General features: G+C 40.7%; 1 protein-coding gene and 1 non-coding gene across 2 annotated transcripts in view; both read left to right on the top strand.

Moving 5' to 3' along the window:
• LOC119413677 (citron Rho-interacting kinase-like) overlaps positions 1-26115 on the top strand; it is a 34779-nt gene extending 8664 nt beyond the window's left edge. The window contains exons 2-5 of the mRNA XM_037680731.1: positions 5130-5241; positions 12742-12885; positions 15237-15356; positions 26032-26115. Coding sequence (XP_037536659.1) covers positions 5233-5241; positions 12742-12885; positions 15237-15356; positions 26032-26115 — 357 coding nt within the window. The 5' untranslated portion in view covers positions 5130-5232. The remainder of the gene's footprint in view (positions 1-5129; positions 5242-12741; positions 12886-15236; positions 15357-26031) is intronic.
• trnak-cuu lies at positions 11113-11185 on the top strand. The gene has a single exon. It is a non-coding gene; the product is annotated as a tRNA-Lys (tRNA).
• Positions 26116-26293: the final 178 nt, after the last annotated feature.

Below are 26293 nucleotides of genomic sequence, written 5' to 3'. Positions count from 1 at the left end.
CCAGTAACGGTTGAATAGAGCGAGTACCGTTGAGTCTGAGGGGGAAGTAGATTTGGCAGTCGTCTGCGTAGAAATGAAAAGGTATGTTATGTTTCCTGAAAATAGCACCTAGTGGCAGCAGGTATAAAGAAAATAAAAGAGGACCAAGGATGGACCCTTGCTGTACCCCCCATTTAAGCGCTGCCGAGGCTGAACTAAACTCTTTGATGGAGACGCAAAAGGACCTGTCAGCGAGGTAAGATCTAAACCATTCGAGGGCTGACCCAGTGATGCCCACCCACTGCTCTAACCTCGCAATGAGGATCTTGTGGTCAATTGTATCAAAGGCAGATGTGAGATCCAGTAAGAGAAGGAGCACAGAATCACCAGCATCTGTGAATAGGAGAATGTTGTTAAAAACCTTGAGTAGAGCAGTTTCAGTGCTGTGGAGAGGTTTAAAGCCAGACTGGAATAGCTCTAAGATGGCATTATCCTCTAGAAAGCATTTCAGCTGGGACTCCACTATTTTTTCCAGCAGTTTAGCGACAAATGGGACTCTGGAGACAGGCCGGAAGTTGGACATGACTGAGGGGTCAAGGCTAGGTTTTTTCAGGAGAGGTTGGACAGCAGCATGTTTAAAAGTTATTGGCACCACATCTGAGGCTAAGCTGCTGTTCACAATGCCAAGAACAGGAGGGCCCAGAACAGGAAGAAGCTCCTTAAGGAGTCGAGGGGGGACAACGTCAAAAAGGGAGCCAGATGGCTTCATGCCGCACATGACCTGCTCCAGGGAAGACAGAGAGATGGGCTCGAAGTGGTCCAGAACAGCAACACAATGAGATGGGATGGACGGATCATGAGCAGGTGGAGAAATGAGTGCCCGGGTGTTTGCAACTTTATCAGAAAAGAAATGGAGGAAGTTTTCACACAGCTCAGTTGAGGCTTCTAGAGGTGAAGGTTCACTGAGGTGTAGAACTGAGTTCAGGGTGGAAAAAAGGGCTCGGGGGTTGTGGGAGTTTGAGGCAATTATTGCAGAAAAGAACTTCGATTTGGCGGCTTTAACTGCCTTCTGATAATGACGCCAACTCTCCTTTAGGATTTGAAAAGAAACCTGCAGCCTGTCTTTCCTCCACCTGCGTTCTGCTCTCCTACACTGCTGTCTAACGGCTTGAGTGACATCATTAAGCCATGGTTCTGATAAAAGTTTTGTTTTCCTGGTTTTAACGGGAGCAACACGGTCCAGAATATTTAAGCAAACGGAGTTAAGCTGAGAGGTTAGCTCCTCGGTGGAGAGAGACACTGAGAGCTGATCGATCCTCTCAGAGCTAAAAGCTTCAGTGAAACGTGCAGCAGTGAAACGGTTGATGGCGCGTGAAGTACGTGCAGAATCACATGACTTAGCAGTAGGACAGGGCGGGATGATATCAAACAAGACAGGCATGTGGTCTGAGAGAACGTTGTCACCGATTACCAAATTACAAACAGAGACATCACGTGTTAAAATGAGATCCAGAGTGTGACCGTGTTGTTGGGTGGGAGCATTTACATGTTGAGTTAAATTAAATGAGTCCAACAAATCAAGGAAGTCCTTCACTAACGGCTTCTCCTGACAACATACGTGAATATTAAAGTCACCAACAATAATAAAGTGATCATATCTTGGTGTGATGTAAGCCAGAAAATCAGAGAATTCACTTATGAAGTCCTTGGAACGAAGGGGGCGATAAACAATCGCACACAGAACGGGCGGGGAATGTCCGAGTTCAAAAGCACTCATCTCAAAACTGGAGCAGGGCATGAGGGTGGACAACTGTTTACAGGACAAGTTTGATTTAAATACAGTTAATATTCCACCACCCCGCCGACCTGATGGCCGCGGGGTATTAAATCACAGACAGGACCTTCTTGCTGTGAGGCAACAGTGCTAACCTCTAAACCAGTGTGCTGCCTTTAAAGGGTCATAGATGTAAAATGCTTTCACTAATGAAACTAGAGTTAATAGAAGGAAAGTATATCACATATCACCTTGCATGCTAATGGGGGCAGCTGTGGCTGAGTGGTTAGAGCAATCACCCTTTAATGGGAGAGTTGGGGGGTTGATTCTACCAGCAGTCACATGGTGAAATGTCCTTGGGCAAGACACTGAACCCCTCAAAGCCTCTGATGTGTGTCCCATCGGTTCATAAATGTGATCTAAAGCTCTGATTATTCTTTGCATAGATCCAGTAGAGTGATGTATGAATGGGTAAATGAGGACAGATTGTGGTGTAAAGAGCTTTGAGTATCAGATAGAAAGGCACTATACAAGTACAGTCCATTTATTATTTAATGTTTTGGTATCTGTTACATGCCAAATATGTACCTACCACTAAATACTGGTAGCTATAAATAAATCCTGGGGAACCAATCACTTAAAATAAAACCCAGACCTCATATACTTTGTAGGTATCAGGTACATTCCCAGTAGTACTGGGCTTTATGCATTGTCACTAAAGTTTTACACAAAGATCTTGTGCAACCTGTTAGTCCTTGTAGTATGTGTTGGGATTTATAATGATGATGTGTAAAATTGACTGGATGGAGACATTTTTGTGTTGGCTAAGGTTAAATAACTGAAGCAGCCATCTTGAATCACACTGACTGGAAAAGTGAATTCATTGTAGATGTCCATCCAATGATTATTTTCTAAGAGTTCAAGCACAGACACACTGAAACATAAGCAGTTACATGGTCACCTGCTTTTCATGGGATGATTACCTATAGCCACCAACAAACAGAAGTGGAAACTTTAACATTTAGTCTAGACAGCAGGAACTTGAGCCTGTGATGTCCTGTTCTGACTGAAGATCAGGAGCACAAGAAAGCTCACCTTGGCTAAGGCTTCGCTCATGCTTTGTCACTTATCACAAGCCTCCTGCTCCTCTGTGGTGTCCTGCCAATGAAAGTGGACTCCAGGCAACATTGTTATGCAGCCTGAGCACATGCTGCTCAGCATGCTGTGCTGCTGAACATCTCAACTCCTGGTGCCCTAAAAGCATACACATCTCATTAGTCACATTTTTGGACAAACGTTAGTAAACATCACCATCTCTTACTGCATGTGATAATCTTCTGGCTCCTGGAAGGAACTGAGCATCATCGCCATCAGAGCACAGTGCAAAAAGTGTATTGCAGAAAAACTAACATTTTATTGTGAATCAGGATTGCCACAGTAAAATCATGTAGCTAAGCCTGAGCTGAGCATGTAACTGTAATTAGGCGTGGGAGGGGAGCCTGTGCTTTAAATAGACCTTCTCTCTGTCGTTCATTCTTCTGCCTGCTACTTGATCACAAAAGCTGCCAAATATATCCAGTGGTGGTAAAAGAAGCTGCGGTGTGAACACGAGGAGGCTATTCATAGAATCTACTGAGATAGAAAATACTCACGTTTGAAAGCACAGTATAGACCTTGATTCTTTCATTGTTAAACATCTAGTCTGTGCACAATACACCTTATGTTCATTGTTGGAGACTACCTAGAATGGCAGCCACCTATTGTTATCCACTTGAAAAGGGTCTTGCTCTTCTATCAACTTTAATGCGACCTGAACCGCAATGTGTACCTCCTCAAATTTTACATAGAAATGGTAAATGGTAAATGGTAAATGGACTGTACTTATATAGCGCCTTTCTATCTTATCAAGATACTCAAAGCGCTTTACACTACAATCTGTCCTCATTTACCCATTCATACAGCACTCTACTAGATCTCTACAAAGCTAATTGAAGAAATCATTTTAAAGAGACTAATCAGTGCTTTGAGATCACATTCATACACCGATGGGACACACATCAGAGGCAATGAGGGGTTCAGTGTCTTGCCCAGGAAGTTTTTCTTTTCCACCGTTTCCACTGTGCTTGCTCAGGATGGGAAACTGCAATGAGACCAAGATTAAACTCGCCTGCTGGCCTCCTTAGATAGAGAACTTTACTAATTGGCTTTTACGTATGTGAATGTTTCTGTAAAGTGCCCTGAGACAACTTTGTTGTGATTTGGCGCTATATAAATAAACTGAATTGAATTGAATTGATACTTCGGCATGTGACTGCTGGTGAATTCCAACCCCCAACTCTTGTATTGGAGGATGACTGCTCTAACCACTCAACCACAGTTGCCCCCGGCTTGGCACCGTGACGTGTGCTATTACTTTTACTGGCATTTTGAGTTACCATTGCAACATAATTTGCAAACAAAAACACAATTTTTCTCATAGAAAACACTGACAGAACTCTTCACAGGCTCTAACTGTCACAGTGAGGTCACATGACCTAGAGAGAAGAGGTTTCTGAACAAATAGTATGTATTCCATCAAACTCTTCCTACCACCACATCTTTTAAGATACACATATATCAAAATGTAGGCATTTTTGTCATCTAAATTTTAAAATGGCCACCACGTGGCATGATATGATCTATATGATCATCCATCCAATCATCCATTATCTTTACCCGTTTATTCCATTTTGGGTCACGGGGGTCGCTGGTGCCCATGTCCAGCAGTCACTGTGCGAGAGGCGGGGTACACCCTGGACAGGTCGCAAGTCCATCACAGGGCCACACAGAGACAAACGAGACAAACAACCATTCACTCTCTCACTCACACCTAGGGACAATTTAAAGTCACCAATCAGTCTAATATGCATGTTTTTGGACTGTGGGAGGAAACCGGAGTACCCGGAGAAAACCCACACATGCACGGAGAGAACATGCAAACTCCACCCAGAAAGGCCCCTGGACCGGGGTTTGAACCAGGGACCTGCTCGCTGAGAGGCAGCAGCTCTACCAGTTGCGCCACCGTGCTGCCATCTATATGATCATGTAAAATTTAATTTTTTCTGAAACCTAATGTTCTGAAATTATGTCAAAAGAAGATTTTCATGTAAAATTCTTTAAATTGTTTGCTCTTTGTGCTGTTAAAGCTAATGCCATGTGTTCGTTGCTTTGCTTCAATTTAAAATCAGCAAATGTTTTACATAAAATGTCCAAAAATAGGAGTAAGTGGTTTACTCAAGAGCACTGAGTCAGCTCTTCAGTTGTGATGAGAGGCATTGCAGAGACTGTTCATTGTCGTGTTTTTCTCCTTTATGAGCATTTCTTTTCTCTTTCCTAGCCTTACAGACTGGAGATTACATCCATTAACTCACAAGAGAAGAGCATCTTTTTGGATAAATCTTATCACTTTCAAAACAGAAGAGTTGAGAATCGTCGGACAAATGTCACAGGTATTACTCCTCTGACAACGAGGGGCTAAATCAACTATTTGCCAGTTTGACCCTTTGGATCTTTATATGAGCATTTTTTTATCTTTGTCTAAGAGTTATTTATAAACTGTCTGTGTGGTAATTTTATGATTTAATTTTTAAACTTAAGACAAAAGCTTCTTATGAGGAAATGAATGTGCTACAAGAAAATTTTTGCAGAATTTTGAAGAATTTGTTAAAGTATTAAGATAATGAAAGTTGCATTGTTGTAAGAAAAGCATATTTCCTGTCATCTTGAATGCCTTGGTTTTAAACAAAGATCTCTTACGATTCTTTAGCACACAGAGCATGTGTAGTGGATGACTCTCAGCTACTACTACTTTAAATGTAAGCTTGATTTTTAAAATATTTACTGAGTTTAGCTTGATATATTTTTATTTCTAAAGTTGATTTTTGGGCAGTACGGTGGCACAGTTGGTAGAGCTGCCACCTCTAAACTAGATGGTCACCGGATCAAATACTGGCCGAGGGCCTTTTTGGGTGGAGTTTGCATGTTCTCTTTGTGCATACATTGGCTTTCTCCAGTTTCCTCCCACAAACCAAAAATATGCATGTTAGGCTGATTGGTAATTCAAAATTGTCCCTAGGTGTCAGAATCAGAATCAGAATAATCTTTATTATCATTGTACCAAGATACAACGAGAGTATGACTGTACAGTCGACCGAAAGATGGGCGGAGTGCACGTAGCTGCTTCTCTTTAAGAGTGTGGCATCTTACCCTTTTCAGAATACGTTTAGGCTTAGATGAGAAAAGGGGAAGAAAACATGAAGAAAGAAGGTATATAAAAAAAGACCTCTCACACCATGTCCTAGACAGGGCATGGTTTGAGGGATCAAAAAAATCTACCACAGCAAAGCAACATAAATAGACATAATATATACAAGGCCGATGGAGGCATTGAGTTTTAAGGGACGGTCGTAGCATAGTCCAGGGCACCCCTCAGCCATTGTCCAGATAAGAGGTGTTTGTTATCATCCAGCTTGGTTGAGGTTCTGTCACATGTCCACGGCCTTGGGGAAGGGAGGGGCGAGGAGACAGACAAAGCATCTTTGTTTTCATAACATCCCAGAAGGAATCAAGATAGTCCGCCTTCAAGGCCAGGTCCATATCCACAGTTTGGGTCAGGCAGAACTTGTAAATTGCTGTTTTTGCCTTTTAAAGTCTCACTAGAACATTCTCTGATAGTGACTCCAAACAGCCAAATTGATTTTTTACTCCGAAAGTCGAGTTTACAGCTTCTCCAAGATTATTCCCAACCGTACATGGGTACTGCCAGAAAGTTCACAGTCCTGATATCAGCCTGCTTCAGCTCTGACACAGCTCCACATAATTCAGTTTGAGTGCTGCCAAGCTTCAACACCTTCCACACACATTTGTAGACAATCCAGATTTCACCAACCCAAACAGCAGAATCCAGTTGTCATCATAAATTCAATTTTTTTGTTTCCCTCGAGGTAAGAGGGACCTCCATTCACCCTGACTTCCTAATGGGAGAAGTTGATTGTTTTCATTGAGAGACAAGCAGATCAAATCCATCATATTAGGAAGGTATACAAAAAAAAAGAAGATCTATAAAGGGTTCACAAGACAAGAGAGCAAAGCAGAGAAGCGGGGGGTCGGAGCAGAGGAGGACGCGTTTGCCTTCACCGAGAGTACAGAAAGTGTGAATGATTGTTTGTCTTATTTGTCACCATGTGTTCCTGTGATGGACTGGAAACCTGTCAAGGTTGTCCCCCACCTTTCGCACAGTGATAGCTGGATATGGGCACCGGTGACCCCCGTGACCCAAAAAGGAAGAAGCAGGTTAAAAAGATAATGAATGGATGGATGTTTATTCGATGTGGAAGCCATCTTGAATTAGATTAACACTAAAAGTTAATCAGCTGTAGATGTACATCCATTGATTACTTTCTGAAAGTTTCAAAGAAATATACCTATACCTGGACCTATACCTGGACCGACCATTCTGTGTTCGTCTGTCTCTCCTTCCTGTCCTCTCAAACCAGCCGGTCAAAGCAGATGGCCGCTCGTCCAGAGCCTGGTTCTGCTGGAGGTTTCTTCCTTTAAAAAGGGAGTTTTTCCTTTCCACTGTTGCCACTGTGCTTGCTCAGGATGGGAGACTGTGACGAAGCCAAGATTCAACGTGTCTGCTGGATTCCTTAGATAGAGAACTTTACTAATTGGCTTTTATGTATGTGAATGTTCCTGTAAAGTGCCCTGAGACAACTTCGTTGTGATATGGTGCTATATATATAAAATGAATTGAATTGAATTGAACTGAATTGAATTGAATTGAAAGAAATCCAGCTATTGGATAATGAGATATTTCACCAAATGATACAGATACTTGCACACTGCTCACCATGGCAGTAAGTGATAATTATTATTAAAACAGCATACATCTGTGGCAGACAAGGTCCTAAAGCACATTTAGCTTGCTTTTTGTTTATAAGTATATATTTTCTTCTTTTTCTTCTTTTTTCCTCTGTTCTTTCTTCAGGGGTCTCCACAGCGAGTCATCCTTCTCCATCTCACTCTGTCCTCTGCATCCTCTGTCCTCACTCCAACTACATCCATGTCCTTTCTAACTGCATCCATATATCTCCTCTTTGTCTTTTTCCTGGCAACTGCATTTCTAACATCCTTCTACCAATATACCCACTGTCCCTCCTCTGGACATATCCAAACCATCTCAGTCTGGCCTCTCTAACTTTATCTCCCAGATGTTCAACATGTGCTGTTCCTCTGATGATCTTCCATTCATGTCCCTCCTTTGGAGAACCTCAACCTTTCCTTTGACCTTTGCTACCACCTTTTTGTCACAAATCACTCCAGAAGCTTTTCTCCATCCACTCCATCCTTCCTGGACTCTCTTTTTCACCTCTTTACCACACCCCATTTTCCTGGACAGTGGACCTCAGTACTTGAAGTCCTGCACCTTTGTGACCTCTGCTCTTTGTAGTCTGACTGTTCCACCGGCCTCCCTCACATTTACACATGTATGCTGTCTTACTACGGCTGACTTTCATTCCTCTTCTCTCAAGTGCATACTTCCACCTTTCCAAGTTTTCTTCCACCTGTTTTCTGCTCTCACCATAGATCACAATGCCAGCTGCAAACACTGTAGTTCATGGGAATTCCTGCCTAACCTCACCTGTTTTTTAATTCATTCAGTCTTTATTTAGAAAGGTAAATCCCATTGAGCCTCGAGGACTCAATTACAAGAGAGACCTGATTTCAACAAAGAAAGATGACAACAATGGACAACAGCGACAATAGACAATTATAAAAAGGCATATGGACTTTATTTTTTTTACAAATTAAAATAAGATGGCAAAAAAGTAGCAAAAACAGCTAGATTATAAGGCAAATGTAGAAAACTAAAAACAGAACATGTCTGCATTGGTCCTTGCCACAAGTCCAACAGATTCTTAAAGCCACATAGAGAAGTCAAGGTCAAGAGCTTCAAATCTTTTTGCAAGATATTCCAGGAAACAGGAGCGGAGTAGGAGAAGGCCCTTTTGCCTAGTTCAGTCCTCATTGAGGGAACACTGCAGGTAATAATGTCCTGAGAGCGCACGCTGTAGCTGCACTCATGCAGAGACATGTAGGAGGAGATGTATGAAGGCAGCAGACCAAGAAGTGATTTAAAGATGAAAATGTACCAGTGAGAGAGTCTGCATGAAGTTAATGATGTCCAGTTAACCAGTGAATACAGGGTGCAGTGGTGGGTACGATAATCACAGCCAGTTATGAATCTTAGTGCACCATGATAGACAGCATCCAACATCTGCAGGGTTCTTGTAGGAGCATTCATGTAAATGTCACCATAATCAATGAAGGAAAGGAAAGTCACAGTTACAATGCATTTCCTAGCATTCAGAGTTAGACAGGATCTGTTTCTGAAAAAGAAACCCAGTTTAACTTTCATTTTTTACTAGGTTTTCCATGTGGAGCTTAAAAGAGAGATGCGAGTCGACCAAGATACCCAAATATTTATGGGAATCAACAAACTCAATGGGGACACCATTTGAGGATAAAATCTGAGGAAGAACTGCTGGGACCGACTTCCTGTTTGAAAAAAGCATCCCTTTGGTTTTGTCAGCATTTAGGACAAGTTTGAGGCGGAACAAATCTGTGTCTGGATGATGTCAAATGCAGATTGCAAAAGCTGGAAAGCCTTAGCAACAGTTTTAGCTACACAATAAACAACTGTGTCATCAGCATAGAAATGTAAGGATGCATCAGGGATGTTTTTACCTACATTATGTATGTAGATTGTAAAGAGGGTGGGTCCTAAGACTGAGCCTTGTCGTACACCATTGTTGACTGTTAAATAACTGGAGGAAGTACCATTATGTTGAACACATTGCCTCTGGTCTGAGAGATAGTTAGAGAACCAACCAATAGTGTGTTCTGAGAAACCGATTTCTGAGAGTTTATGACACAAGATGTTATGATCCACAGTGTCAAAAGCTTTAGACAGGTCTAAGAAAAGTGCAGCACAATAATCCTTAGCATCCAGTGCTTCAACAACGTCATTAAGAACCTTCAGTGAAGCAGTGGTTGTGCTGTGTTGTTTCCTGAAACCAGATTGATGTGGAGTAAATGAGTCCAGGTAATTTTTGATTTGAGAGTTTATCAGTTTTTCTAGAACCTTGGCTAAAATGCAGAGTTTAGAGATTGGTCGATAGTTGTTCAGTGAGGTGGGGTCACCTCCCTTCAGCAAAGGAAGAACAAAAACTGTTTTCCAAGCAACTGGAATGGAGTTTTGTCTTATGGAGAGATTAAAGATGTGGTACACAGAGACTGCGATGATATGAGCAGCCAGCCTTAAGAAATAAGGTGGAAGTTCATCTGGTCCTGCAGATTTTTTAGGATCAAGACCTTTAAACAGTCTATTTACCTCATTAACTGAGAACGGAGAAAAAGAGAAGCTATGATTAACTGAGGATTGACTTATAGGAGGGATTTGATTTGTAGAAGTTTGGTTATTAAGTGAAGTGGCTGATTTTCCATTAGTAACTGTGTCAAATAAAGAACTAGAAGCAACAAAATGTTTGTTGAAACAGTTCAGGATCTCAAGCTTATTTGACACAGGAACAAAGTTAATGAGAAGTTGTGATGGGAGGTCAGATGATTGGGGGGTGCCTGAGAGAGATTTGATGGTTTTCCAGAATCTGTGAGGGTCATTTAGATTTTTGGAGGTCTGAGATAAGAAATAGTTATGTTTTGCTGCTTTGACAGCAGTTGTGTATTTATTCCTCATCTGCCAAAAACTCAACCAATCAGTGTCTGAGTCAGATTTTCTCGCTGTGGCCCAAAGATGATCTCTCCTGTGCAGGAGGTCAGCTAGCTCTGGAGTAAACCAGGGGTTGTCTCGTCCCTTTATTCTGAACTGACGAAAAGGAGCATGTTTGTTCACAATATAAATGAAACTATTATGAAAATACAACATTTTTCAGTCAGGTCATCTGGACAGTTTCTTTTTTTGTGCTGAAACGTTTCACCTTCTATCCGGAAGACTTCATCAGTCAAGGAAACACACAACACAAAATTGATTCTTCCCCCAACAGCTTACTCCAAAGTGGAACAAACCAGTTATGTTGGTGCTAAGATGTTCCACTTTGGAGTAAGCTGGTGGAATGTGTGTTGTGGTTATTTACAGCACTTGTTCCCATCCCAGTCATGACCCTTGGGGTTTTTATGTATATAACTGTCTGTTGCTTGTATTGTATTGTCCACTAAGTATTGTGATTGTTTGTGACTGTACTGTGAACCCTGATGTCCTCTGGTCTTCAGTTCTCCTCACGTTGTAATGGCTATTTACAGGCCGGCTAGCTCAGTTGGTAGAGTATGAGACTCTTAATCTCAGGGTCATGGGTTCTAGTCCCATGTTGGGCACCAAAATGTGGTAGCTTACTACATTGAACTTTAAACTTTAAACAAGGAACCACAAAACATTAAGATCTGTGATGGCAGCAAAAAGCCAGGGTTTATTATAAAATACTGTTAAACTCTGAACAGCACAAGACCAAAAGAACCCCCTCTCCCAGACTAGCTAAGATCTTTTTTATACCTTCCATTTATGTAAGTCTTAAGTTGTTTTTGTCACAGTTTGTAACATACACTGTCTTTAGGGACAAGACTGGTCTTATGCTCAGAAATTCCTATGTCTACTTCATGTAAGACAAACACAGTCCTTTACCTGTAAGATGATTTCAGTTGCACAGCTCTTTTCTTATTTGGCCACATTTTGATGGGCCGTCAATGTGCGTGATTGCCCCACACATTTCTTTAAACTTTTCAATCCTTCAAAGTCATTTAGTACAACAACAGAAAATCTCCCAATAATACTCCTGGCATATGTCACACATGCTCCCATGAGTCCACAGATTCCAAATCTATTCAGGTGTTCAAGCAGTGAAGCTACAAGAGGTATCAAAACTTTGTTTTCTTATTGCAGCTCAGTCACATTTATACAATTAGTCTTAGGAACTTCAATGAGCTGCAGTAACTTGGTGGTCAATGCCGAGGTCTTATGATCCTGAGGTTGTAGGTTTGAACCCAGATTTAGTCAGTAATGGTATCTGGTGTAAAACAATTGCCAAATCTTTCACATGTTTTTTTACTGTGGCAACCTCTGAAGAAGGGCAAAGCTGAAAGAATTCAGTCTTAAATTGTAGTGAGCTGCTTCCTACGGACCTTACCAACCACCCAAGAGCAAGGGGAGGGAGAGTGATTTGCATGTGAGTTCAAATTGCTTTTTGCAAGCTGAACTCAAAGAGTCCGTCCGTCCGTCCATCCATCCATCCATCCATCACTATAACGTACCTGCTTCTTTCTTTTTGTGTCACAAGTGTCACTGGTGCCAATATCCAGCAGTCGCTATGCAAGAGGCAGGGGACACCCTGGACAGGTCTCCTGTCCATCACAGGGACACATAAAGACAAATTAAACAAACAACCATTCATTCTCTCACTCACACCTAGGGACAATTTAGAGGTGCCAGTCAGCCTAACATGCATACTTTTAGTCTGTGGAAGGAAACCAGAGTATCACAGAGTTCAGCATAACCCCCAAAAAAGCAACTCATAAAAGTTTAAAAGCTTAGAATGCCACAATTTTCAGCTTGAATGAAGAATGTGCATCAGAAGTGAAACGCCTTTAAAAATATAAATAAATCCTGTTGCCTTCACCAGCATTTTACAGCACTAGCTAATTTTCTGAATATTTTATGAACTACTGGATCCTTTTAAAATAAAATAATCATTGGATGGTGTGTCGTAGCTGAGTGACATCTCAAATTCAAACTCTGATCTCAAAGATCTTTGTTTAGCTTTGGCATGAATTCCTTTAAGAAATGCTGGTTTTATTTATGTGTTTGCCCAGAAATTTATTAGATATATATTATTTATTCCAGTCAGAAAATTTTATCCACTATGTGTCCTTTTTACCAGGTTGAGCAGGAGATATCATTGGTCCAAAGCAAAATGTCTGACCTTGAGTCAGTGCTGCAGCAAAAAGACATCGAGTTGAAGGCCTCAGAGACTCAGAGGACCATCTTGGAGCAGGACTTGGCAACTTACATCACCGAATGCAGCGTGAGTTGATTTGTAGTTCCAAAGAAGACACCATAGATGATGATAATTATTCATAATGCACATGTGCAACACTGGGAGAGAAAACATTAGAAGAAATCTTGTTCAGTAGAGAGCAGCACAATGACACAGTTAGTAGAGCTGCCGCTTCTCGTCAAGAAGTAAAATTAAAGCGGCAAGCAGCATTGAAGGCCCTCGCAGCAAAGCACCGCTTCGGCCATACCTTGACCACGGGAGCTCCAGCCACTCCACCCAGTCGCCATCGCGAATGCTCTCGTGCCAATCCCGCACATGTTCACCACGAGGCACATTTCCTGAATCTTTGACATCACCATCCGTTCATGTCTGTACTAGTCCAGCTCCAGGTCTTACAAGTATACATGAAATCCGACCTTCCAGACAGGAGTTATTGTGAATTCCTGTTTTGTTTAGAATATTTGACGAACACTTCCTTTATGCTTTTCAACATGTCATGTGGTAATCAACCGTTACAGTTTCAATCATATCTTACACAGGGCTAAGCTGTAAGAGTCACCTAATAATCAAGTTTCTTCTCTGAGTGGGTGGGTCTTAAGTGATGTCATGAATCAACAATGCCAATGTGTCTAGAAGTGCTCACTGATGAAGCCAAAAAAAATCAGGTGCAGATAAGATGATGTATCACTGAGATATAATTTTTGGAATAATCTAGGGGGTGCACTGGAGTCAAAAGTTAAACAACAATACAAATGTGTCTAGAAGTACTTACTGTCCATCCATCCATTATCTTTACCCGCTTGTTCCATTTTGGGTCACGGGGGTCGCTGGTGCCCATGTCCAGCAATCACTGTGCGAGGGGCCGGGTACACCCTGGAGAGGTCGCAAGTCCATCACAGGGACACATAGAGCCAAACGAGACAAACAACCATTCACTCTCTCACTCACACCTAGGGACAATTTAGAGTTACCAATCAGCCTAACATGCATGTTTTTGGTCTGTGGGAGGAAACCGGAGTACCCGGAGAAAACCCACGCATGCACGGAGAGAACATGCAAACTCCACCCAGAAAGGCCCCTGGACCGGGGTTTGAACCAAGGAACTGCTCGCTGAGAGGCAGCAGCTCTACCAGTTGCGCCACCGTGCTGCAACTAGTCACTGATGATGCACAAAAAATTTGGCTCAGATCGGATGATGTATTACTGAGATATGACTGTTGGAATAATCTAGGGGGCGGACTGGAGTCAAATGTTAAAGAACATTACCAATGTGTATACAAGTGCTCACTGATCCCTCCAAAAAATTTGGCTCAGATCAGATGATGTATCACTGAAATATAACTGTTGGATTAATGTAGGGGGCGCACTCAAGTCAAATGTTATAGAAGCATACCAATGTCTATATAAGTGCTCACTGATTATGCACAAAAAATCTGGTGCAGATTGGATTATGTATTTCCTAGATATAACTGCTGGAATAATCTAGGGGGCGCACCGGAGTCCAATGTTAAAAAACAATACCAATAGTGTAGAAATGCTCACTGATGACACACAATAAATCAGGTGCAGATCGGATGATGTATCACTGAGATATAACTGTAGGAATAATGTAGGGGGCGCTGTGGAGGCTATTGGCCACTTTTTATGGATTCTTGTTCAAGGGGTGGATAATGATTGATCATAGTCATTTTTGTGTACCTCGGCTCAAATCTTTTCAATTCAGAGCCAAACGTATTGCAACTGCGTCACTTCTGAATTCGCCTCGCTGCCTCGCCGCCACGCCCACATCCTCCAGCTAATACTGTTTGTAATTTAAATCAAGTCAGACCAACTTATTATTTGTCTTCTATCACAGGATCATCCTGATTAGGTCAGGGGTGTCAAAGAGGGAGCATTCCAAGTAAAAATTAAAGCTGCAAGCAGCATTGAAGGCCCTCACAGCAGGGCTCCTGCTCCGGCCTTACGGCGACCGCGGGAGCTCTGGCGACTTCACCCAGTCACCTTCACGAATGCTTGCGCGCCCGTCCCACGCTTGTACATGCTCTAAATTGTCTCATGGTGTGAGTGAGAGAGTGAAGGGTTGTTTGTCTCGTTTGTCTCTATGTGTTCCTTTGATGGACTGGAGACCTGTCCAGGGTGTACCCCGCTTCTCACACAGTGACTGCTGAACATGGGCACCAGTGACCCAGAAAGGAACAAGCGGATACAGATAACAGTTAATTGATGACTGGATAGTTCAGTAGACATCAAAATGACCACAAAGTGAATTTGCTTCATACTTTATTAAAAAACTTCACAACGTTACAGCTGCATGTTTCATGGTTTCGGTGCTGTTTCATCCTGTGTGTACCAAACAAATGTGCCTGTCTCGGTTTCAGAGTCTTAAGCGCAGTTTAGAACAAGCACGTATGGAAGTGACACAGGAGGACGATAAGGCGCTGCAGCTCCTCCACGACATCCGGGAGCAAAGCAACAAACTTCAGGAGATCAAAGAACAGGTGGGACAGCGTTCCTGTTTCCATTCAGAGGCAGGTCAGGGACTTGAAATGTATACTCGTTATTTTGGACGCTACATATTAAAAATAAATGTCTGACAACAATCAAACATGCAATAAAGCAAATCACTGTAGAGCAGCAAGTGTTTGGTTCATTTATGTAAACTCCTGGAATTTAATCAAGCACATAACAAAAACTTAATCCTCTTTTTGTTGACTGAAATTTTAAAATTGTAAACCAGTAATCCATCAATTTACGATCTGGAATTTGGCGTCAAACAGTTAAGCAAAGCACAGAGCAGAAGTGGTTGAAGAAGTGTCTTTTGAATCAGAAGCAGATTAGGGATATGTGGTCATGGCAGTCAGATGGAGCAGGTCAAGTCACCAAGGCTGAGTGGGATGTGAGTGTTAATTAGACAAGCACAGGATGTTGGTACCCCTCACTTTGTGCAGAGCTGCAGTCAGTATGACAGACATAAGACATGCTGAAAGGCCTACTTGTCATCACAATTGTTTTTATATCTTAAGCACCATTTAAGTTGATTGTTTCTAGTTTTAATAACAAAAGCTGAACTTCTCACTTTTATCATATGTCGGTCACATATTTTCTGTAAAGCTCAACTTAATTCAGAGTGAATCTCCCTAGAATTAGAGTTTTCATATAGACACCTTTACTTACTGACACCATATGTGGCATGTATGACTGTTAGCATGAGCACAAGTGAGACAGCTGACATGTTGTGCAACCTCAGCTGATACAATTTAATAAAGAGCTTGAACAATCCTCTTGCTGTTGTTATATAATAATAAAAAAAGGTAATATAAAAGCAACCTGTTTTTGTCAGCCTACACTGGTGCTGGTTTCTGGGCTCTGAATACATTGTGCACTGGTTGCCATAGCGATGAGAGCCATATACCTAGAGAGGAGAGCACTGATGCAGTGGGCAGGCTGTTCTGATGTGGTGCCGGGGCCTCGGCTCTTACCGTTTGAGAAACACATTTTTATGACCATCGTTTCATCTATCATCTCTGCAAAAAAGAGTCATTTGTAAAAGAGGATTTCACTGTTTCCCATGGTAGTGAGCTCTTTTTGTGACAATTTCAAGTCTCTGTTTGCTCTGAATATTTCATCCCTGTTCAAAGTGAAACTGGAACAACAGTAGTTTAGATAGACTTTTACATAATTGGGGACTGCCACTGAAATGCATAGGAGATCAATGCACTGCCTCCATGCAACACATGGCAGGCACCTGTTATTCTACACCTCGTAAGAGTGTCTTGATTTGTATATCTGTTAATGCAGCCCGAACTGCAACATGGACCCACACAAAAGTTGTATCAAAATGATTAGGGCTATTACTTTTATTGGCAATCAGAGTTATCATGGCGACATATTTTGCTAACAAAGACGCCATATTTACCAACTCCAGGGACTAGTTGGTGACGGGCCACTTATTATACTACACTTGATATGTGTTTCTCTATCACCGTTAATACGGCTCAAACCGCAATGTGTACCCCCACAAAAGTTATAACAAAATGACCAACTCGATCTCGAGAAGGGAGCTATTATTTTTATTGGCAATCGGAGTTACCATGGCAATGTATTTTGCTAACAAAGACGCCATATTTCCCCATAGGAAATGAATAAGAACACTCCTCACACAAACTGCTGCTGTCAAGTCACATGACTCGAGTGTAGATGTCCCTGAAGAAAACAGAAACTCACTGTTGGATTTGTTTGAAACTCACAGAAAGTAATCATCATATAAATGTTGAGAACTGATTAATGTTTGGAGCCAATTTGATTCAAGATGGCTGCTACAGCTACCTCAGCAAACACAAAATTAACTGTAACTGGGTCATCCTTTGACATATTGAGCTGAAATTTAGTATGGTTGTAGCTGAGAGCGAGTTGTAATACAGGTCCTTCTCAAAAAGTTAGCATATTGTGATAAAGGTCATTATTTTCCATAATGTAATGATAAAAATGAAACTTTCATATATTTCAGATTCATTGCACACCAACTGAAATATTTCAGGTCTTTAATTGTTTTAATACTGATGATTATGGCATACAGCTCATGAAAACCCAAAATGCCTGTCCCAAAAAATTAGCATATCATGAAAAGGTTCTCTAAACAAGCTATTAACCTAACCATCTGAATCAACGACGTAACTCTAAACACCTGCAAAAGATTCCTGAGGCTTTTAAAAACTCCCAGCCTTGTTCATTACTCAAAACCACAATCATGGGTAAGACTGCCGACCTGACTGCTGTCCAGAAGGCCATCATTGACACCCTCAAGCAAGAGGGTAAGACACAGAAAGAAATTGCTGAACGAATAGGCTGTTCCCAGAGTGCTGTATCAAGGCACCTCAGTGGGAAGTCTGTGGGAAGGGAAAAGTGTGGCAGAAAACGCTGCACAACGAGAAGAGGTGACCGAACCCTGAGGAGGATTGTGGAGAAGGGCCAATTCCAGACCTTGGGGGACCTGCGGAAGCAGTGGACTGAGTCTGGAGTAGAAACATCCAGAGCCACTGTGCACAGGCATGTGCAGGAAATGGGCTACAGGTGCCGCATTCCCCAGGTCAAGCCACTTTTGAACCAGAAACGGCGGCAGAAGCGCCTGACCTGGGCTACAGAAAAGCAGCACTGGACTGTTGCTCAGTGGTCCAAAGTACTTTTTTCGGATGAAAGCAGATTTTGCATGTCATTCGGAAATCAAGGTGCCAGAGTCTGGAGGAAGACTAATGCCAAGATGCCAGAAGTCCAGTGTGAAGCACCCACAGTCAGTGATGGTCTGGGGTGCCATGTCCGCTGCTGGTGTTGGTCCACTGTGTTTTATCAAGGGCAGGGTCAATGCAGCTAGCTATCAGGAGATTTTGGAGCACTTCATGCTTCCATCTGCTGAAAAGCTTTATGGAGATGAAGATTTCATTTTTCAGCACGACCTGGCACCTGCTCACAGTGCCAAAACCACTGGTAAATGGTTTACTGACCATGGTATTACTGTGCTCAATTGGCCTGCCAACTCTCCTGACCTGAACCCCATAGAGAACCTGTGAGATATTGTGAAGAGAAAGTTGAGAGACGCAAGACCCAACACTCTGGATGAGCTTAAGGCCGCTATCGAAGCATCCTGGGCCTCCATAACGCCTCAGCAGTGCCACAGGCTGATTGCCTCCATGCCACGCCGCATTGAAGCAGTCATTCATGCAAAAGGATTCCCGACCAAGTATTGAGTGCATAACTGAACATGATTATTTGAAGGTTGGCGTTTTTTGTATTAAAAACACTTGTCTTTCATTGGTGGGATGAAATATGCTAATTTTTTGGGACAGGCATTTTGGGTTTTCATGAGCTGTATGCCATAATCATCAGTATTAAAACAATTAAAGACCTGAAATATTTCAGTTGGTGTGCAATGAATCTGAAATATATGAAAGTTTCATTTTTATCATTACATTATGGAAAATAATGACCTTTATCATAATATGCTATTTTTTTTAGAAGGACCTGTATATTCCTAATGAAAATCAAATATCCAAGATGGCTGCCTTAGCTAAAAGAGAAAAAATATTATAACTCAGCCATTTTTAAAGATAATGAACTGAAAATTGGCGTATTGGTAGCTGAGAATGATCCCTAATAGACTCTGACTGAAAATCAAAAATCCAAGATGGTCGCCTAAGCAAAGAAGGATAAACCGGTCAATTTTAGTGATATTGAGCTGAAACTTGGTGTGGTGATACCTGAAAATGTTTCCTATTAAGTGTTGTATCAAAATCAAAAATCCAAGATGGCCACCAATGCTACATTTAAATGGTTTTTAACTCAGCCATTTTTACACATACAGAGCTGAAATTTGGTGAGGTTACAGCTGAGAATGTTCTCTATCACACACTGAATCCAAATCAAAAATCCAAGATGGCCGCTTTAGCTAAAAGAGAAAAACACCATATCTTGGGCATTTTTTTGAGTGATTCAGCTGAACATTGGTTGTGGTAGCTGAGAACAAGACCTATCACATACTGAATACAAATTTTAAAAAATCCAAGATGGCCACCTTAGCTAAAAAGTAAAAAATATGATAACTCAGCCATTTTTAGAGCTATTCAGCTGTAATTTGGTATACTGGAACCTGAGAGCAAACCCCAACACAGTAATTGTTGTACTTTCTAAGATGAAGGAGGACGTCTGGTGATTTTTAGGTGGTTTTATTGCCTCACCACATGGCACATAGCTTTCACACCAACCAAAAAAAAAAAGTTAGTTTTTCTTCTTCTCTTTATAGGCACTCACAAACAACTCACCACAAGTTCTGCCCTCTGGTGGTGAAAAATTCCACTACATACAAAATGTAACCTTGAGGTTTTGGATATCACCTAGTTTAAGTACAGACTAAAGATCAAACTATTGCTTAACATACAATAAAACAAACATATTGAGGGGTGTCCACATTTCACAAATAGCACTGAAATTTAGCCTTTACCACATAATGTCAAATCAACAATTTCAATTGGCAGCAGCCTGACAGTCCCCGTCAAAGTTTTTGCAAGAACTTTCTAGTTAGACTTTAACCTTTGGTGTTGGTGCTCTCCAAACAGACCTAATCTTTCTTAACTTAGACAATTTGTCAGGTACATTTGGTCACATCTCATTATTTTTAGGCTGTTGATCTTCTGCATAACAATAATAACAACTAGGAAGCATAAAGGGCCTAAAAAAAATCTATGTGACTCTTGTTAATATGTCCATAAGATTTATTTTTGTCCCCCGCCATGGAAGGAAAGAGGGGGAACTGGGAATACCCTCAGCCAATCTGTGTATGCTGTGAGCATGAAACTTGAAAAATAAGTGAGGTACCAACATCCATTTTGGTGTTTCACTTCATCCAGGTGTAAAACAAACTATCATTTGGCGAACTATGCTTTTTGTAGTTCTACTTTCTAGTATATTGCTTAAAAATGTAGTTTATATTGGAGGGGGGGGGGGGGGGGGGACATCCTCAGGGGTTGTCGGGGGACGTCAGCTTATTTATGTCAGAAATCTACAGGGCAGCACTTCCAGTCTCAGAAAAACCTGACAGGTTTTTCATGGAAGATTGGAGGATCTGTGGCAGAGCCTCCTGTAGTGAATCTGAGAACTCAATGAAATGAATCCAAGAAAGTTCAATCTGGTCCTCTGGACATTCAAAAAAACAAAAAACAAAACAAAGCAAAAAAAAAAAAGTAATGGAATGAAGCATTAAAGAGAAGTCAGGACGAGTCAGGATTTGATTTGTGCTCATTGTGAAGTTGTTAGACCTGAAACGTTCTGTTTAACATTGTGTAGTGCTTTTTCTTGCCTAAACTTGTTAAAATACAACAGAACTGAATTCATTTTATTTGTAGACATTTTAGAGCTCCGTCAAAAGGATGGAGGGAAAACAGGTCTGGACTGGTTTATTTTTCTACAAAAAACATTGTACTCCAGTTTTATTAAAAAACAGCTGGGTTAGGTAGCTAAACAGATTGTAAAGACTTGGTGTTCCAACCAAACCCAACCAACCTGCAATTTTCAGTGTTTTTATTAGACCAATATTTTAGTAGCACTGAAACAATTTAGTGGAATTTCATATTTTCATATGTCGGTACTCAAACGCAGCTTTTCCATATTGGCTTTATTTTTGTTTAATAGTAACAACATGGATAAATCAGCTGGGGTTTTTTATTGTTGTTTTTTTACACTTGATGTTAGATTTTAATCATTTTAAAACCTGTCAAAGACCAGGTCACTTTTGTTTTGTCTTGATAAGTAAAACCCTCAGAACTGAAGGAAAGTGGACTTACCCACCCTCCACATGACAGTCCTGTATGTGGGTCTGATTATTGTCCTTGAAGATGATATTTTAAAAGAAGGAACAATGGACAAGTGTTATTTTGGCAGATGATTAGACAGTTCATGCCGTGACAGTTTAAATGGTAGCTACAAATACCAGGTGGGTGGACATAATGTTATGGTTAATCACTGAATCATAAACCAGACATTTAGATCTAGTATTACTTTAGAAACCTCTGCCAAGCAGCCAATTTTCTTATCATTCTAACAACTAAAGCAAACAAGCGGTGCACCCCCATCGCTGAGGGATTTGAAAATTGAATGTTTGTTTGAGAGCTGAGTGTTTTTCAGGACTGGAACTAAACAGGAAATGAAAGTAAACCTGAATGTTTTTGGTGCTAGATATTCAAGTGGGTACCAAAAAGAAAAAAGAAACCGTCCAGATGACCTGACTGAACGCTGATGGATACCTGGATTATTGAGCATGAACTTTGGTGTTTTGAATCACTTTGGCATGGCTGCCTCAGAGGAGTTGACGGGGGAGAGGGCAGGCCTCGGAGGCCATCTTATCACCAGCAAACTGTTGTTTTTTTCCCACTATGGGAGTGAGCTGTTTGTGGTGGGACTCAGTTCGTTTGGTGGCTCCTCAGACTGAAGAAGTTCTTTGGATGAAGGACGAAATGTCTCAGCCAAAAAAAGAAAAGAAACTGTCCAGATGAGCTGACTGAATGTTGGATTCAAGTGGGAGTTACACTGTGGAGAAAAGCAGAGGTAGTTATTTATTCACTTGTTAATTTTTAATCCACCACCAGGTGCAATGGCTGAGTCAGGGGGTGGCCAATGGTGGCCTCAGCCACCATAGATTAATCTTCAGCCACCCCAATCATTTGAAGAAACAATGCTTTCTAACAACATAAAAACTAGAAAGCAGTTTTCTAAAATGTTAAGGTTGTTTGGTTTAACTATATAAATAGTGGTGGCCATCTTATACAAAGTATTTTGATGTGGCAACCTAATTTTTAAAGGGAACCTTTCTTACACCTAGATGTAGTCACACACCATAATGAAACTATTTTTCAAGTTATCGTGCTCACAACATGCAGGAACAGACGTGTGGACAGATGGACGGTGTGTCTGGTGACAACACCTCTCCTGTGCACATGTTTTGGCTTTGTCCCTGGGCACACAATATATGTGTGTGTGTATATATGTGTGTGTATAATGTAGATATGTAGATAATGGAGCAGAAGCAGAACATGCTTGTATAAAATGTACAAGTTAATAATTTTTCAGAGGCTAATTTCATGACTGGTTGATAAGTAAATAAATCTTTCATTTTTCAGTCTTTATCTGTGATATTCAGAAAACATCTGCAGCTCTGAATCCTAAAGACACACAAAGAACAAGAAAGTTTAGAAAAATAAATACTTCAAGTTTTAGCTGAAGATTATTGCAGGGGAAATCAAGAAATGGAAACTTTACATGGTGAACAAAAGGTTTAAAATAAAATAAAAAGTATCTTGCTGAGTCATTTGGTGAGAGTCGAATTTAAACCGCTGATGTAGCAGTCTGAAGTATTTTTTACTTCTATTCAGTTTATCTATCGAGCACCAATTCACAAACAAAGTAATCAGCTAGATTTAGTTCAAAACAGATTTGGGTTTAAATGTTAAATTTACAGTCCTTTCAGTCTAATTATAACACGACACAGACACATATTTTACATCCTAAAAAAGTTAGTCAGAAAATATTCAAAGAAATCAGAATATTCACTTTAGTGTGATCCCCCCTCTTGAACAGCACATTTTAAACAAACGTCTAATCCTGAATGGATCCATTTACATTGTTGTTGTTGTTGTTGTTGTTGTTGTTGTTGTTGTTGATCTAAGTCAGGGGTCTGCAACCTTTATTTTAAAAAAGCAATTTTTAACATCTTTCCTACTAAATAAAATCCACAAGAAACCATAAAAATCTATTTGGCTCTTAAAAAAACAACCTGTATTATATTTTAATATACTAAACATTCACAAACAAATGATAGTTTATGTTCTTCAGCTGTAGTTTTTACTTTAAGGTTTAAAGTAAAAGGAAACAACATGTGTATTTCTACAGAAGGAACACTTTCTTAGAATGATGCAGAGCGGCCACACTGAGACCAACCGTGCACTAGCTGCAGAATAAAGTAAAAACCAGAACACTTTTACACTTAAAGGGGTAAATCTTTTATCGGAGGAAAGCTATAACACCATATTTTAGCACCTTAAGATCTAGCAAAATACATAAACAAAGCATGCATTTACAACATTTTACTTTAAATGTGCTCCAGTGTGGATTTGTAGATTGTGCTGCATGCTGTAAAGTTGCAGAAACAAATTTTAAACGCAGGCTAAGAAATCACTTCAACTGTAAAACTGATGACTAGAGTTTGAACACATTTTAGTGAAAACTTGACCACAATCAGCTGATGGTGGACCTGAAATGATGGTGCATTTACAGAAATGTTGGCTAATTTCTGCTAAAAACTGGCTTCACACTGAAAGACATGGATTATTAAATAGACTGTACTTATAAAGTACCTTTCTATCTTTTTTCAAGATACTCAAAGCACTTTACACTACAATCTGTGTCCTCATTTACCCATTCATACAGCTCTATACTAGATCTCTACAAAGCTAATTGAACAAATCATTCTAAAGAGACTAATCAGAGCTTTTAGATCACATTTATACAATGATGGGACACACATCAGAGGCTATGAGGGGTTCAGTGTCTTGCCCAGGGACACTTCAGCATGTGACTGCTGGTGGATTTGAACCCCCAACTCTCGCATTGGAGGCCGACTGCTCTAACCACTCAGACACAGTCACCCCTATTAGTGTCTGCTGCAGACATATGTGCACATGTTGCAAGTTCTTTGGACAGAAACAGCTCAAATGACTGTTTCCAGCTCAGTTCATTCATTTAAAATTAATTAGGTTCACGTTGTTTTTAGTCAAAGTTGGAGCCACTTCAGAGGGTCTGAAGAGCCACATGTGGTCTAAACAGAAGGAGCTCCACCAGATGTTTGTTTATATTTCATCTAGTCCTGTGTCATGTGACCTGCGATGTCATGGCAGGAGCACCCAACACACATTAATTTCAAATTGTCCAAAACTTTCATACCAGACATCAAAATTCTGAATCGTTTGGTGAGAGTCCATTTTTTGTGATTTGTTTAGTTTCCATGTTGTTTTAGGTGGAATTATGTTTAAGTAGCTTCTAAAGAGATGAAAGTTTATTTTAAACAAATTTTAAGTATTTTCTGATTATTTCTATGTAAAAAAAAAAAAAGTTTAAATAATATAAAATCAAGTCAGATCAAATTTATTTATAAAGCACATTTAAAAACAGCACCAAAGTGCGTAACAATAAAAATAAAAATAAAAACAATGGCAGTAATTTCAAAGAAACAAACAAAAATTAATTTAAAGCATCAAAAGAAAAACATAAAATCACAAAACAATAAAATTCTAAATCAAATCCCACTTTGTTAAAAGTCAGTGAAAACAGGTGTGTTTTTATCAGAGATTTAAAAACAGGAAGTGAAGTGGCCTGTCTAATGTTGGGGTGGGGTGGGGGGTACTGATTGTTCTGAGTTTAGGGCCCATGACTGAAAAAACCCGATTAAATACTTTCAAAAATTGCTCAAAGTAATCAACAAGCTTCAACAATTTCCTGCTGGATCAATAAAGTTCTATCTTATCTGTAATGTTCTGAACGAGTAAAGATTTCAACATTTGAATGTTTAAAATCACGCAAAGTATGTGAAATATGGATTTTATATCAACTGTGTGTCCTAACACTTCTCTTGACTGCTGCTCTCTGGCTGGTTTTGTCACATGCAGTCAGTCGTACACACTGATGCATGCGTGCACATTCACACTCGCTCTCCTCTCAGGCTTTTACAAGCACAAGGAGATAAAAATATTTGCTTAAAGTTTATCCAAAGAACCTTGATGGTGAGAAAGCCAGGGTCCTCACAGCGCAGCCCAGGAAAAGCAGGGAGGAACATTGTGGCGCACAGTTCAAACACTCTGCATCTTCACATGTCTGATTGTTTTCATGTCCTCTGTGGTCCCTTTGGAGCCTCTCTGCAGGATCTCCACAGCAGCTAAATCCAGCATCGGATCTTAAAAAGCATCTGTCTCCCACGCAGTCACGTGACTGCAGTATCTATCATTTCCATGCAGAAGTCATGCTCAGTTACATCAACAAAGAGCAGAGACTAAAGGTGAATTCATTTACAGAGACAATTAAAAAGACTTGCAAACATTTACAGATTCAACGTTTTTTCAAGAGCAACGAAGCACAGAAACCTCACATGAACACAGAAAAGTTAGCAGCTGTCACTTTAATTATGAGCCTGCAGATAATCTAATCTAATCTCATTTTTGACTACAAGACCTCAAGGTCTTCGAAGAGTATTTAGGGCAGAATGTGTGCTGGGATTAAATTATTGCTGTTAGATCATGTTCATCTGATTTTTATATTTAGTAAAAACAAATATAATGATAAAAATGTGACTAAAAGTCTGACAGGTTTGAAGGATGATCACCACAGCACAACTTGTGACTGATCACCCAAGCACTTAAAGGGACAGTTTGGTCATTTAAAACTGTCAAATTGGTTTCTACCACTTCATCTTCTTCAAAGAAGATGTCCTCCTTTTTAGTCTTTTTTTAGTTACATAAAACATAGTTTGCTTAATAATGTCATTCGTGTGAAATAATTTTTTATTAGTGACACTGAAACCACCACACTGATGTATGACACGTTTGTTGCTGTTTTCTTAACCAAACGACTGTTACTGCACAGATGTATGTGATAGGAGTGGTAGGACCACCTGCCAAGACCACCTGCCAGGACCACATGACAGGACCACCAGACAGGACCACCTGACAGAACCACCTGCCAGGACCACTTGCCAAGACCATCTGACAGGACCACCTGCCAGGACCACCTGACAGGACCACCTGATAGAAGCACCTGACAGGACCACCTGAGAGGACCACTTGACAGTACCACCTGACAGGAACACCTGACAGGACCACCTGTTAGAACAACCTGGCAAGACCAC

This window comes from Nematolebias whitei, chromosome 8 (genome assembly GCF_014905685.2).
Source record: "Nematolebias whitei isolate Nwh7 chromosome 8, NemWhi1, whole genome shotgun sequence".
Classification (NCBI taxonomy): Eukaryota; Metazoa; Chordata; class Actinopteri; order Cyprinodontiformes; family Rivulidae; genus Nematolebias; species Nematolebias whitei.
This window is presented reverse-complemented; position numbering and strand designations above follow the sequence as displayed.